Source organism: Centruroides sculpturatus, unplaced genomic scaffold, assembly GCF_000671375.1.
Source record: "Centruroides sculpturatus isolate CEXI.00-Female unplaced genomic scaffold, Cexi_2.0 scaffold1255, whole genome shotgun sequence".
Taxonomy (NCBI): Eukaryota; Metazoa; Arthropoda; class Arachnida; order Scorpiones; family Buthidae; genus Centruroides; species Centruroides sculpturatus.
Window position 1 is genome coordinate 25874 of NW_019385385.1, and position 15038 is coordinate 40911.

Sequence of the window (15038 nt, forward strand, 5' to 3'; positions counted from 1 at the left end):
TGCACACACAGCACGGCCGAGGGCAACCCAAAGATTCTCAATGGGATTGAGGTCTGACGAATACGCTGGCCAATCCATATGCACGATTCCCTCATTCTCGAGGTAGTCGTCGACGAGGGCAGCTCTATGAGGTCGTGCGTTATCATCCATTAAAACAAAAGCAGGACCAACTGCTGCAGCATACAATTTCACAATGGGTTCGAGGACTTCATCCCGATACCAGACAGTCGTCACAGAACCCCCTCGATAGATGTGCAGGTCGGTGCAATATCCCAACGAAATGCCTGCCCACACCATAATGCTTCCACCTCGGAATGCGTGATGCTCGATGATGTTCTGGAGTCGATTGTGTGTGCCTTTTTCTTTCCATACTCTTACACGTTTGTCATCTGGCTCTAGGGAAAATTGTGACTCATCCGTGAACATAACGTGCCCCAATCAGACACAGTCCAATTCACATGTTGCCGACACCACTTTAATCATGTGCCTCTGGATTGGACGGATAGTGGGACACAAACTCATGGTACCCAGGCGTAGAGTCCATTCATGTGTAGTCTTCGTGCGCAGTAGTAGCAGATATCGTTTTACCAATGGCTGCTGCAACCATCGATGTCACACATGTAGAGGTTGCTCTTCGATTCTGCTTGGCTACAACAGCAATATAGCGATCTTCTGCAGGGGTTGTAACTCTTGGGCAACTGGCCACAGGTCTTCGGATAACTGTTTGGCTTGTTTGGAATTGTTTCCATAACTGTGAAATGACAAATGATGAATGCCGAAGAAAAGAGCAACATCTGTGATTGATTGTCCTGCTTCAAGGTGTCCCACACACCGCCAGCACTCATTGTCTGTCATTTGTCTTCTGAAAGTCATAGAAACATGTCAGTAATGCACACTAATTGTACAACAGTTCTCCACACTTTTTCTTGACACTTACATGCAACTCCTCTCACACTTCAGAAGGCTGGCTTCTTATACGACTGCCTGTTTTGCATATTTCACGACACATAACCATGATTGATAGTAACGTAACATATTTGCATACTTCCTCCTACTTCTGCAGTAAATTGCAGCCTCTCAAATGCAGATTGCTTTCTGGACATGAACATTTTCTGCTCCGTGCTTAACTTTTGGCAGTGAGTGTATTATCTTGTGTTTTGGAAAGTTCAAATAGGAATTTCTATTACACGCCCACATGGATTTTTTTTTCCATTTTCGGTTCAGGAGATCTCAAATATGTGGAAATTTGCAAATAACTCGGAAGATTAAATTTGACAACGTTCCAATACTTTACCTTCTTTTGTATACATGAAACATCAATGAAAATAAAACGCATTTTTAATCCACGAGTATTTTACATCATTAGAAAGGAAACAATATGGAAAAATTAAAAATATAATCGTAGATTTTGAAGGGAAGCCGATAATTTCACTATTTTAAAAGAAGTGGCCTCCGTAAGACACCACGTGACCCAACTCGTATATTTTTTAGAAGATATTTTTTAGTCTTTATAAGGAATATTTTTCTCCCAGCTTTCCTCAGTGAAGGAGTTTGTCATAGAGGTAAGGTGATTACCACATTTGACTTTCCAAAATTTTTGTAAGTAGTTAATGTATTTATCAATAGGCGGCTTGCAAGCTAGCATTAGCCGTGGTTCTGTATGCTTTGGTTATCATCAACAAAGCTGTACGTTGTGCCGAGATCAATTTGCGTTTTTATGTACCTTATCTGCGGCAGAGCCCCAAATGCCACAGCCATAAGTGAGAACAGGTAGAAAAATGCTATCATATATCGTTCCCATAGCCAGACCACTAAGGCCCCTTGACAAAAGCGTGCATAATATGCCGTGTGCTTAGTAATATAATGAATATGGTTATTCCAGGACAGCCGATGGTCTAATAATATGCCAAAATATTTAAGTTCTTTCACCACCTTTAGACTTTTACCGTTCATCCTAAGAGTTGGAACACGTGCATATAAGTTTCGTTGTCTTGGCTTATTAAAGACAACAGCTTCACTTTTATTTGCATTAAAGCAGAGTTTATTCGTTATGCCCCATTCATATAGCATGTTCAATGCACGATTCCCTTTGTATTGCAAATCAGCACGTGACTGCCCACCGAAAAGAACGAAAACATCCGCATAGGCAATCATAGCATCCTGACCAAAGTCCTGGCAAAGAAATCTATCGAAAAGTAAGATCCAAAGTAAAGGTCCGCAAACGGAGCCTTGTGGGCACCCTCTCAATACTTTACGTTGGAAAGTAAGATGGCCCACAGAAAAAGTTGCAATTCTGTTATCGAGATAGTCTTTAATAAGTTGATATATGTTGCTTGTAAGGTCCTAAGTTGATGAAGGACCAATAGCCACCAAGCAGAGTCGAACGCTTTACTAATGTCAAGACTCAGGCCTAAAACATGTGTTGTTTTCTGATAGGCTCCAAATTTTTCCAACAACCATTTCAATCGCATCAGTGGTAGACATCTGATGCCTAAAGCCATATTGAAAGTTATTGAGTTTACCTAAGAATTCTAGGTGCCAAGAGAGGCGGTTAGTTATCAGTTTTTCCAAGATTTTACCCAGTATTGGCAATAAAGAGATAGGTCTGACATGATTTAGAAAAATATGATTTAGGTATGGGAACAATGTGTGCAATCTTCCACGACTCTGGAAAAATACCAAATTGCAGGCACATGTTATAAAGCTGAAAGAGATGTGAAGGTATGACATTCCATAATATCTTTGCGATGTCAACCGTTAGACCATCAATACCAGATGCCCTTCTTTAATTCATGAAAGGCTGAATTCTCCTCGCTATAGATGAAGGGGGGAATCCTCAGAAATGAACGGAAGGGACCAATCAGCACGCAGTCTTATGCCAGTCAGAATCATCGTCAACAGAGGCATCAACAGTGTCAAATAGGGTAGTAGTGATGGCAGCTCCTGTATTAAAAGTCGTAAGGATAGAATTCTTTTTTAATTTACCAGTGCACATTTTTGTAATATAACCCCAAGGATTATCCGACATATCCGAACGGACCACCCCCGAAAAATTTCTGGGGATTTTTCGACCCGTTCGGATACGAGCCCGGGTCCCCCAGAGCGGTAGGCNACTGTATTTCTTAATTTACTCTTTTAATGTACTGTACTGTATTTCTTAATTTACTCTTTTAATGTACTGTACTGTATTTCTTAATTTACTCTTTTAATGTACTGTACTGTATTTCTTAATTTACTCTTTTAATGTACTGTACTGTATTTCTTAATTTACTCTTTTAATGTACTGTACTGTATTTCTTAATTTACTCTTTTAATGTACTGTACTGTATTTCTTAATTTACTCTTTTAATGTACTGTACTGTATTTCTTAATTTACTCTTTTAATGTACTGTACTGTATTTCTTAATTTACTCTTTTAATGTACTGTACTGTATTTCTTAATTTACTCTTTTAATGTACTGTACTGTATTTCTTAATTTACTCTTTTAATGTACTGTACTGTATTTCTTAATTTACTCTTTTAATGTACTGTACTGTATTTCTTAATTTACTCTTTTAATGTACTGTACTGTATTTCTTAATTTACTCTTTTAATGTACTGTACTGTATTTCTTAATTTACTCTTTTAATGTACTGTACTGTATTTCTTAATTTACTCTTTTAATGTACTGTACTGTATTTCTTAATTTACTCTTTTAATGTACTGTACTGTATTTCTTAATTTACTCTTTTAATGTACTGTACTGTATTTCTTAATTTACTCTTTTAATGTACTGTACTGTATTTCTTAATTTACTCTTTTAATGTACTGTACTGTATTTCTTAATTTACTCTTTTAATGTACTGTACTGTATTTCTTAATTTACTCTTTTAATGTACTGTACTGTATTTCTTAATTTACTCTTTTAATGTACTGTACTGTATTTCTTAATTTACTCTTTTAATGTACTGTACTGTATTTCTTAATTTACTCTTTTAATGTACTGTACTGTATTTCTTAATTTACTCTTTTAATGTACTGTACTGTATTTCTTAATTTACTCTTTTAATGTACTGTACTGTATTTCTTAATTTACTCTTTTAATGTACTGTACTGTATTTCTTAATTTACTCTTTTAATGTACTGTACTGTATTTCTTAATTTACTCTTTTAATGTACTGTACTGTATTTCTTAATTTACTCTTTTAATGTACTGTACTGTATTTCTTAATTTACTCTTTTAATGTACTGTACTGTATTTCTTAATTTACTCTTTTAATGTACTGTACTGTATTTCTTAATTTACTCTTTTAATGTACTGTACTGTATTTCTTAATTTACTCTTTTAATGTACTGTACTGTATTTCTTAATTTACTCTTTTAATGTACTGTACTGTATTTCTTAATTTACTCTTTTAATGTACTGTACTGTATTTCTTAATTTACTCTTTTAATGTACTGTACTGTATTTCTTAATTTACTCTTTTAATGTACTGTACTGTATTTCTTAATTTACTCTTTTAATGTACTGTACTGTATTTCTTAATTTACTCTTTTAATGTACTGTACTGTATTTCTTAATTTACTCTTTTAATGTACTGTACTGTATTTCTTAATTTACTCTTTTAATGTACTGTACTGTATTTCTTAATTTACTCTTTTAATGTACTGTACTGTATTTCTTAATTTACTCTTTTAATGTACTGTACTGTATTTCTTAATTTACTCTTTTAATGTACTGTACTGTATTTCTTAATTTACTCTTTTAATGTACTGTACTGTATTTCTTAATTTACTCTTTTAATGTACTGTACTGTATTTCTTAATTTACTCTTTTAATGTACTGTACTGTATTTCTTAATTTACTCTTTTAATGTACTGTACTGTATTTCTTAATTTACTCTTTTAATGTACTGTACTGTATTTCTTAATTTACTCTTTTAATGTACTGTACTGTATTTCTTAATTTACTCTTTTAATGTACTGTACTGTATTTCTTAATTTACTCTTTTAATGTACTGTACTGTATTTCTTAATTTACTCTTTTAATGTACTGTACTGTATTTCTTAATTTACTCTTTTAATGTACTGTACTGTATTTCTTAATTTACTCTTTTAATGTACTGTACTGTATTTCTTAATTTACTCTTTTAATGTACTGTACTGTATTTCTTAATTTACTCTTTTAATGTACTGTACTGTATTTCTTAATTTACTCTTTTAATGTACTGTACTGTATTTCTTAATTTACTCTTTTAATGTACTGTACTGTATTTCTTAATTTACTCTTTTAATGTACTGTACTGTATTTCTTAATTTACTCTTTTAATGTACTGTACTGTATTTCTTAATTTACTCTTTTAATGTACTGTACTGTATTTCTTAATTTACTCTTTTAATGTACTGTACTGTATTTCTTAATTTACTCTTTTAATGTACTGTACTGTATTTCTTAATTTACTCTTTTAATGTACTGTACTGTATTTCTTAATTTACTCTTTTAATGTACTGTACTGTATTTCTTAATTTACTCTTTTAATGTACTGTACTGTATTTCTTAATTTACTCTTTTAATGTACTGTACTGTATTTCTTAATTTACTCTTTTAATGTACTGTACTGTATTTCTTAATTTACTCTTTTAATGTACTGTACTGTATTTCTTAATTTACTCTTTTAATGTACTGTACTGTATTTCTTAATTTACTCTTTTAATGTACTGTACTGTATTTCTTAATTTACTCTTTTAATGTACTGTACTGTATTTCTTAATTTACTCTTTTAATGTACTGTACTGTATTTCTTAATTTACTCTTTTAATGTACTGTACTGTATTTCTTAATTTACTCTTTTAATGTACTGTACTGTATTTCTTAATTTACTCTTTTAATGTACTGTACTGTATTTCTTAATTTACTCTTTTAATGTACTGTACTGTATTTCTTAATTTACTCTTTTAATGTACTGTACTGTATTCTACATGATGTTACAAAAAGTTTCAGTTCAGAAGAAATGTTTTCATTATACAGTATATATAGTACACAGTACACTCAAAAGTTGTTTTATTGTTAACTGTATAAAATAATTGGAATGCAATTTGAAAAGATTGTAGACCTAGAAGTTCCTTCTTAATTTCAAGAACGGTATTAGATGAAAGTCAAGGCCAGATATGGAAAGCTTAGGGGCAGGATGCCCCGATTAACTATATACAAACTTCCGCTTTGGGCCGAAAGTCACGTTATTTCAAATAAAAAATTTCTCATGAATGGAGTTAGATACATGATCGGCATGACTTCATTGTTAACGAGAAAAATTGAGAGCAATGTGAAGAAAAATTGCAGCCCGCAATGTGATGACGACACAATAAATAATTGCTCGTTTACATTAATTAAATTATTTGTTTTTCTTCTCCAGAACCTATCAACACTTAACAGTAAGTCATTTAACAGCTTAGCTGATAAAAAGTTTTCTCCTTATAATTTTCGGTAAATATTTTGGATTAGTTATTTAATAAAATCTTACATTATATTTTTTGAGACACCATCAAGTGTTGACACTAAACACTGGACATTTTCACATTTACTTTATTTTCTTATATACTTTACAGTCTTTAAACTAATTGTTCCAATTGCCAATACGCATTTTAGGCTGGTGCCCCTAAATTAGTTTAAAGATTGTAAAGTACATAAGAAAATAAAGTGGATGTGAAAATGTGCAGTGTCTAGTGTCAACACTTGATGGGGTCTCAAAAAATATAACATGGTTCCTTATTGGTTTACTGGTTCCTTTATAAGTGTTGAAACCATGCCATCCTTTGGGCAAGCATGGTTTCAACACAGAATATCTTATATATCATTATAGATATATTTTTAAGATGTACAAAATATTCATGTGAACAAAAATTAAAGAAAACTCTTTATATATCATCCACTACGTTTTTAATAACTTTATTTAGCTTTTTTAAATCATAGATACCTATCCTAGTAGGCTTTATTTTCTGTTGTGTGAATTTTCTCAAAATTGTCGCAGTTTGAGGAAAAAATATTATGGTAAGCTTATATATAACGCGCCCATCTGTATGGATTAGAACAACTTTCCATGTTTGATACTTAAAAAAAATTCTTAGAAATGCTGGTAAATACAAAGGATTTCATGTTGGATTCTATTGCTTGTATAAGTAGCATTTTTACTTTCCCGGCTGTTACATATAGAGGGAAAGTAACCCTTCCCAAGATTTTTACATTTTTGGACTGAGGGACTTTGAAACATCAAGAAATGCAAAAAAAAAAAAAAAAAAAAGTCTCTCTCCCAGTATGTCCGGGGAGAGTACGATTTTGTTCACCCAGTTTGAAGCTTAATGCCTTTGTTGAAAATTTCTGAAACTTTGCAAGGAGGTTTGTATATTGCTTATTGAGGATTAATGCTATTAAATTTTAGTGATAATGGTCAAGGAGATAGAGGGGGAGGGTCATGTATAATATCTCGAATGGGTCGGACTTAATGAAGATTTTATTCTTTATTAGCATTTACAACTTCTTTTATATAACTCATCTCTACTCTGAAAATTAATCCTTTTGCCAAGTTATGGTAATTAATATAAAAAGTTTTGATTAAAATCTCGTAACAGATGGCGCCACACAACTCTTGCCAGGAAAGTTACGCGACTGGTCCCTGGATTTCTAAAATTTCCTAATGCTTTTAGTCGGTCATATTGTAATTCGATATCGGAGAAAGGATCGTGAAACCTCTCAATATGCTCGTTCTTATATTTTCCCGAACTTTGACCTAGATAGAAAAATAACAAAAAAGAGGTAAAGGTCTAAAACTTTTTTCACAGCAAGCCAGATAACTGAGAGAATGACGGAGGGCGGGTCGCATAACCATTTTGTTCAATACAGTACACTGAATACACAAAAAATAAACACAGTCGACATATTTATTTCCAATACACAAACTGCAGCAAGCTCGTAATATCTTTTCTTAAAAACTTCATTCCAGATACTTACACCAAAAGCGCTCCGATATCCAGTCGCAAAAGTTGCTGAATTTTTTATTTCACTGATTTATTAAAAATTATATTACTATCAGATGCAAAAATCAGATTTTAAGTAAAAATGCCAATACTGATCCAATTATTTTAAATTTTTCTACATAGTTTATCTACAGTATATGATATTTCCATACAAATAAATGTATTTTAGTTCATTTGCGGCACAGTGCGGCGGCGGGCCGGATAAACTTACCTCGCGGGGTTGTAGTTTGTGACCCCTGATCTAGGTTAATAGATTTTAAATACGGTAATTCAATGAGTTATGCATTTTGTATTATTTTTTAATTCTTCCAAAATGAGGGTTAAATTCCCAACTCGCGTAGTCGCGGGTCACTTGGCTTTTATAAAAAGGGGTCGCCACTCGAAAAAGGTTGGGAACCGTTGGTCTAGTAGGTACATTACTTTTCACAAGGTTCTTTTCACTATGCCCCTTTCATACTTCTTAAGCATTCCTACAATTATACTTTTTCTGTAACCCAGGGTCCGGGCCACCCGTAATACTCTATCAATCTCCTTCACCCTGTCACTGACTAGGTCACAATATAAATAAGCTCTCCTTATTAATGCTTGGAAGGCTGCCAGCTTATACCGGTATGGATCCATGGCTTGGGAGCGTATATACAAAACACACCCCATTGTATATACCCTCCCAACTTTTGTATATCCAGGCTTTTTGTATATCCAACTTTTGTATATCCAGGACTTTTCATTAATTACTAAAATAAGAATCAGATTAAGTGATCGGAGTATTGACCATCTTTGCTTTTTAAATCTTAATACAAAATATTATTGTAAATTTTTATATGTTTTATTTAAAAAACAAAAATTACTTAAGTTAGAAGTTTGATCTAAGTTCATTTTTTTTTTAATTTTCAACTCAATTCAAAGCATTTTTTTTATTTTGTTGTTGTTGTAAGCAGTTTCCAGCAAAATTTAATAAATTTTTTCTATTTGTGAAAATTTCTACATAATTCAAAGTTAATTTTTAATACTGTATATATGTTACACAGCAATATTAATAAGATTTTGAAGGTTGCAGAACGTATTAAATTATTTTAAAAATGAAAAAATTATATCATTTTATTTCAAAATATTTTGTATATCTTAAAAATAATTAATTTTGTCCCGGGATTTTCAGGGATCCCAGGAAACAGTTCACTTTTTTCCTGAAATCCTGGGACAAGCAAAAGACTGAAATGAGAAACCCTAGTTTCTATTATATCTGATTTAAATTTTTAAATATGCTTTTCTGTTCTTGCATATAGTAATAACAAAAACTCTATAAAAACAAAACAGAATGGAAACAAAGACATTTATTTGCCTGAAGGTATGTGGCCTTTTACAATAAATAATTATTTTATTATTATCTGCCATAATATTATTTTTGTGGCAGATAAATTACAGTTGGTAACAAATATATATATATATTTGTTTCCTTATCATCATAATTTTTTAGGAGGATTTATGATCTGTTTTCCTGTTTTGTATCCAAGTATTAAAGTTAATAAAATGCATTCTAATATAAAACCCATATATTGTTTGTAACTCTTCTTATTGGGTCTTTACCTAAGACTAAAAAAACTTTTTATTTAGGCTAACATTTTTGAGAAGAAATCACATCTTTGGAATCACCATGCTAAAAAGGTAAAGTAAAATAAAAACAAAGTTTCAGTTAAAGATCAAATGAAGAAGTGTTGAAAATAAAAATTACTGAAGAAATTCCTCAATGTTTCTTTTACTCAACTATTTTAGCATAATGAATTTTTGTTGAAAATGAATGTCTTCACAAAAGTGCTATTTTTTAAATTTTTTTTACTAGATGAAGATCCAGTCAATCTTATTTGTAGGAATATTTGTTAAAGTTATGATTAAAAGCAAAGAAAGAGATCGGCAAAGTCGAACAGAAGTATTATTGTGTGCAAAGTAAGGATTTTGCTATTTAAAGTACAGATTTTAACCAAAGGATAATTAAAATTACATATTTATTCACATTATTAACTATAATACATTGATAGTTTAATTTTAAGATATATCTATCAAGCAAATCATTCACAATACAAAGTTTAGCAAAAGAAGATGCAAAGTTAAAAAATATGTATATATATATATATCAGCATCTGATCATCTAATGAATATTAAATATTTGTTCAGAATTACTGGTTTTATGTTTTCTCTGGATGGAAGATAGTTTCATTCTGTTTTAATTTCATAAAACATTCTACTTGAAACTAAAACAGTATCTAATAGCTTTAATTTAAAAACAAAAAACATACTGGTAATTTAAAATAATTGATATAAAAAGAAATTATTAAAAACTTTGTGAAAACAGAAAGAAATTATTAATTTTATACAAACTACAATGCAGAGATAGTAAAGAATTACCATATGTACAGTACACAGGATAAGTCATATATCCATTTATCTTAATTCTTGATGTCAAACGTTTCTTACAGAAATTCAAATAAAAGAATAGTATTTTATTTAAAATAATTTGTGTAAAAACAATTTGTTATTAATATTATGAAATGTTTTCTTCATAATATGAAACAAAGTTAATTCTTGCATTTACATTCAATACTGGAACATACCAGCATCATATGTGATGACCTTTAAAGACAATATTATGAATGAATAAATGGAATTTGAATATAAATAAGAAATTAAATTTTCAGTAAATACTCAATATTATTTCATATAATTTTACATTTAATAAACTAGCAAGTAATGTCACATCATTGACAATGATATAATAAAAAGAAATATTAATCTGAAGATTTTGAATGTCAGTGACATGCTTAGTTTCTTCAGTTTGTAATATCTGTAACAATTTAAACTTCTATTATCTATATTGTATCACTGCTTGAAAATATCCAATAAATTTTGCACTCTGTTCTCTACAAGTTTTTTAAAATTTACAATTAAAGGTAACAGACAAAAATGCTAAATATAAATGAAAATGGAATGTATAAAACCAATGCAAATTGAAACAATATACTAAAAAATTGATAAGAACAATACTGAAAACTAGAAAGTCTTGAATATACTGTATTTCAAAAAACTGGATACTTAATTATATAACACTCACCAAATAAACCATTACCAGTTCATAACCAAACAGAAAAATTCTTTCTACAAACGTTTTCATCTATATGTAATAGACATCTTGGGTATTGACGATATCGAACTAACGGCTAGTAGAATAGAATGTTTTTGAAAGTTCCGTTTAACTACATATTGTCAATACCTGAGGATGTCTATTACATATAGATGAAAATGTTCGTAGAAAGAATTTTTTTGTTTGGTTATGAACTGGTAATGGTTTATTTGGTGAGTGTTATAGAAAGTCTTGTAACCTTTCTTCATAAATCTAAAAGCAAAATTTCAGTATAACTTAATCTTAGTATTACACTGCAAAATTTTATTAAATTATTGTAACCTTATCAGATATTGTATATCATAATGGTTTACTACATAGGCATACTGCTAATATTCTTGTATTTGAATTTCTTTAGAAGCTGTTTGATGTTTAAAAGTTTATTTATCCTATATATAATGTATATCTGAACAATATATATTATGGATTAAGACATCTTTGGATATCTTAATTTTCAACTTTAGAAAACTTATTAAAATTTCAGAATTTTCAACTTTATTTTTAAAAAATTTTAAATATTTGATTAAAAATTCTAAAATTAAATATTTGAGAACAAAGCAAGTATAATTAATAAAATATTATGATATTAAATTGCATAGTATTTAAATAAAATTAACAAAGGTAGATTAATTACTGTTTTAGTTCATAATTTAGACCATATATTACTACATTTCTATTCATCTTATATTCAAGTGTGTATTATAATAATAATAATCATTATTATTATATACACTTTTATATGTAATATATAAAAGTGATATGAATTATACATAAGCAATTTAGCCCAACATGCAGAAATTAAATAATGCACTCAAATCAAAATACATATTAAAATTTGCATAAGGGCCTTTCTTGCTGTGTTTAAATATAATGAGGTATTCAATATAGTGTTCCATTTTGACTCACATTAAAATATATATATATTTATTTATTTATTTATTTGAAAGATTATCAATATTTACATTAATACTGTAATTTTGTATGCAGTTATAGTTATTATTTGAATTTAATATAGATATGAACTTATTTAAGAACACAGAAATGTAGAAATATATTTCTCTTAAACAGTTGAGTGCATTGTATCAATGTAATATAAATCTTTTTATGTACCATAACTGATAAACTGCAATTAATCTCTCTTAATGAATGACATTTGGGAAGCTGAAAGACTGAGGTAATCATCAAATACAAAATTTAAAAAAAATTCAATATAAAACGAGTGATTTAGCAACATATATAAAACAAAGATATCATTTATGTATTTGGCAATTTGTTAAAGGCAATTTATGAGGCTTGAACATGCTATCAATCTCTCATTTTAACACAACACAAAACATTTTACATGGATCATCACAACATACAGTTTTAATTTAGTTTAAATTATTTCACATCTGGTCTTAAATATCAATTGTATCATTATTATATGACTATCCATTCATAGTTTTGTGTTCTTTATAAGTTCTTATCAGTGATATTTACATTATATTTTACACATTAGTCCCTTGTGCAGCAGTTGATGTAGTGATGTGAGTTGTATTTAGAGCTTCTCCTTCTTCAGATGCTTGCTTTTGTTTTTGTCTCCTATACAAATAAGATATTTTAAATAAAACAATATAAATTATTTTAAATGATAAGAATGTTGACTTAACTATGTATTTTAAACTTACCGTCGAATGTGAAGGATTATATACAATATAACAGCATTTCCTACTAATAGAGCTACTAATATAACTGTTGGAATTATGATATCTGAAATATTAAAAAAAATGTTTATATATAACAAAATACAACAGAAATAAAAATTTTGAAAGAAATCTATTCTGTGAAACAGATGTGCCATTCTGTCAATATTAAATCATGCATTAGAATAATAGCAGAAAATTAAAATAGAACTAAGCAATATATACAATGATATAATAATAAAATTTTAGCATCTAAAACTTTAAAAAAAATAAAAATAGTTATTGTTGTATTGTTATGGTATTTATGTATTTGTTTTGAAGTGTCAAATAATAAACTAAGTCATCTATACCACACAAATCAGAAAATGACAACAGGGTGATAAAATGGATGTTATTAAACAACTTTTCAAGATTTAAATCAACTTTAATTCTCACTGAAGTACTTTCAGTACTTGAATTAAAGTTATTTATATCTTAAAAAGTTGTTTAATAACACTTGTTTTTAACTCATCATTTTCTGATAAATATTAAAAATTTTTGAAATAAACTATCAATATTTCTGTTTTCTTTAAGATATTTGCTATATATGTATGTATGTAAAATGTTAAGAATTTGAAATTTATACATAGAAATTTTTTTAAATGATCTCTCTAAAAAATTCTTTTGAATCTGGCCTGTCACAACATATTCAAATCAAAGAAAAAATTTTCTATTTGCATTGTACTGTCATTTCTTTTGTCAAATCAAATATATTCATGTAATTATATTTTCTCTCCATCTCAGTTAAATGTAAATAAAATTACAATATACCATATTTCTGTGAAAGTATGTTCTTGTATGTTCTTATATGTACCAACTTGTTTTGGTTTGAACACTGTGCCACTGTGTCAATCAGTGGCACATTCAAGATTTAATCTTGGGGAAGTCAACTTGAATAGATAAAAAAAACTTTTAAAATGAATTCAATAAAATTTCCACCTTACATGACCACTAATTCATAAGTAATATAGAAATAGAACACACAACTCAATATAAAAAAAAAAAAAATGAATTTTAATAAGGAAAATATTTTTGGAAATTTACTACAATTTTTTTTCCGTTGGGCATTGCCAGGATCTCTTGGCCTACCCTCTGGATGCACCACTGGTGACAATGTAAAAAAAATGTAAATGTTCTGTTAAAGTAACTATTCGGTGACATTTTTGTGGTAACTATTATTAAGAATAAGAAATGGGGGGAAAAAACTTACTATTTTTAAAGAAAACATCCATAATAAGTATTTTAAGCACTTCATAGGATATATATAGTAACAATTTTTATCCATAAGAGCATGCTCTTGTATGCACAGAAATACAGTAATTATAAAAACAAAACAATGAAAATAATAATTATTAAATGTAAACATTAATAAAATTAATGTTACTATGTCAATAACTTTTGTTCATTTAGTGAAAACAGTTATGTGAAAAGTGAAAAACTTTTTGATGTATTTCATAATGAAAAAAAATATAAATTTTTTACAAATTTTGTTTTATTTAGTCTTTCATATATTTCAAAATTTTTAAAGTTTGTTTTGTTCATACAAAATCATTAAAATTTGCAAACTAAATTTAATATTCATTAGTTACATTAAATATGTAAAATTTATTCTCAACTGAAATCGAAATGTATGCCTATTCTTAATTATCTCATTAAGCATCATATACATGGCTATGTAGCCAGCCTCAATTTTGTGAATTTCAGACAGATATGTTGACACAGAAAGAGATAATTTCTCTTTATATATTATTCACATTAGTGTCATACCAATGTGAATAACATACAATAAATTATGAGTCCAGCACATAAATCAAACTTTGATTCCTTATAGTAATAGGCTGATGCTTTACCATGTGAATATCTAGTTGACTAAATATATTAAAACCACTTTTATTTTATTTTAAAATTTAATGTCTTAATGAATTGCCAAAATAATCTGCCTAATAATAAGTAAAGATTAGACATCATCTCTGCATTTCTCATCATTTGGAAATTGCATAATTTATTTTGATAGATTATTACTTTAGTTATTTCAATAGTATGTTACTACCACATAATGCCAAAATTTGTGTTCCTTTTCACTGTCACTCTTTTAATTTAATAAATGATCCTTTCATACATTTATTCTTAACTA

General features: G+C 29.0%; 1 protein-coding gene across 1 annotated transcript in view; it reads right to left on the bottom strand.

Annotated features, from left to right (window-relative positions):
• Positions 1-11308: 11308 nt before the first annotated feature.
• Positions 11309-15038, bottom strand: part of LOC111638391 — a 40659-nt gene continuing 36929 nt past the window's right edge. The window contains exons 7-8 of the mRNA XM_023384091.1: positions 12851-12932; positions 11309-12764 (exon numbers count right to left, since the gene is read on the bottom strand). Coding sequence (XP_023239859.1) covers positions 12671-12764; positions 12851-12932 — 176 coding nt within the window. The 3' untranslated portion in view covers positions 11309-12670. The remainder of the gene's footprint in view (positions 12765-12850; positions 12933-15038) is intronic.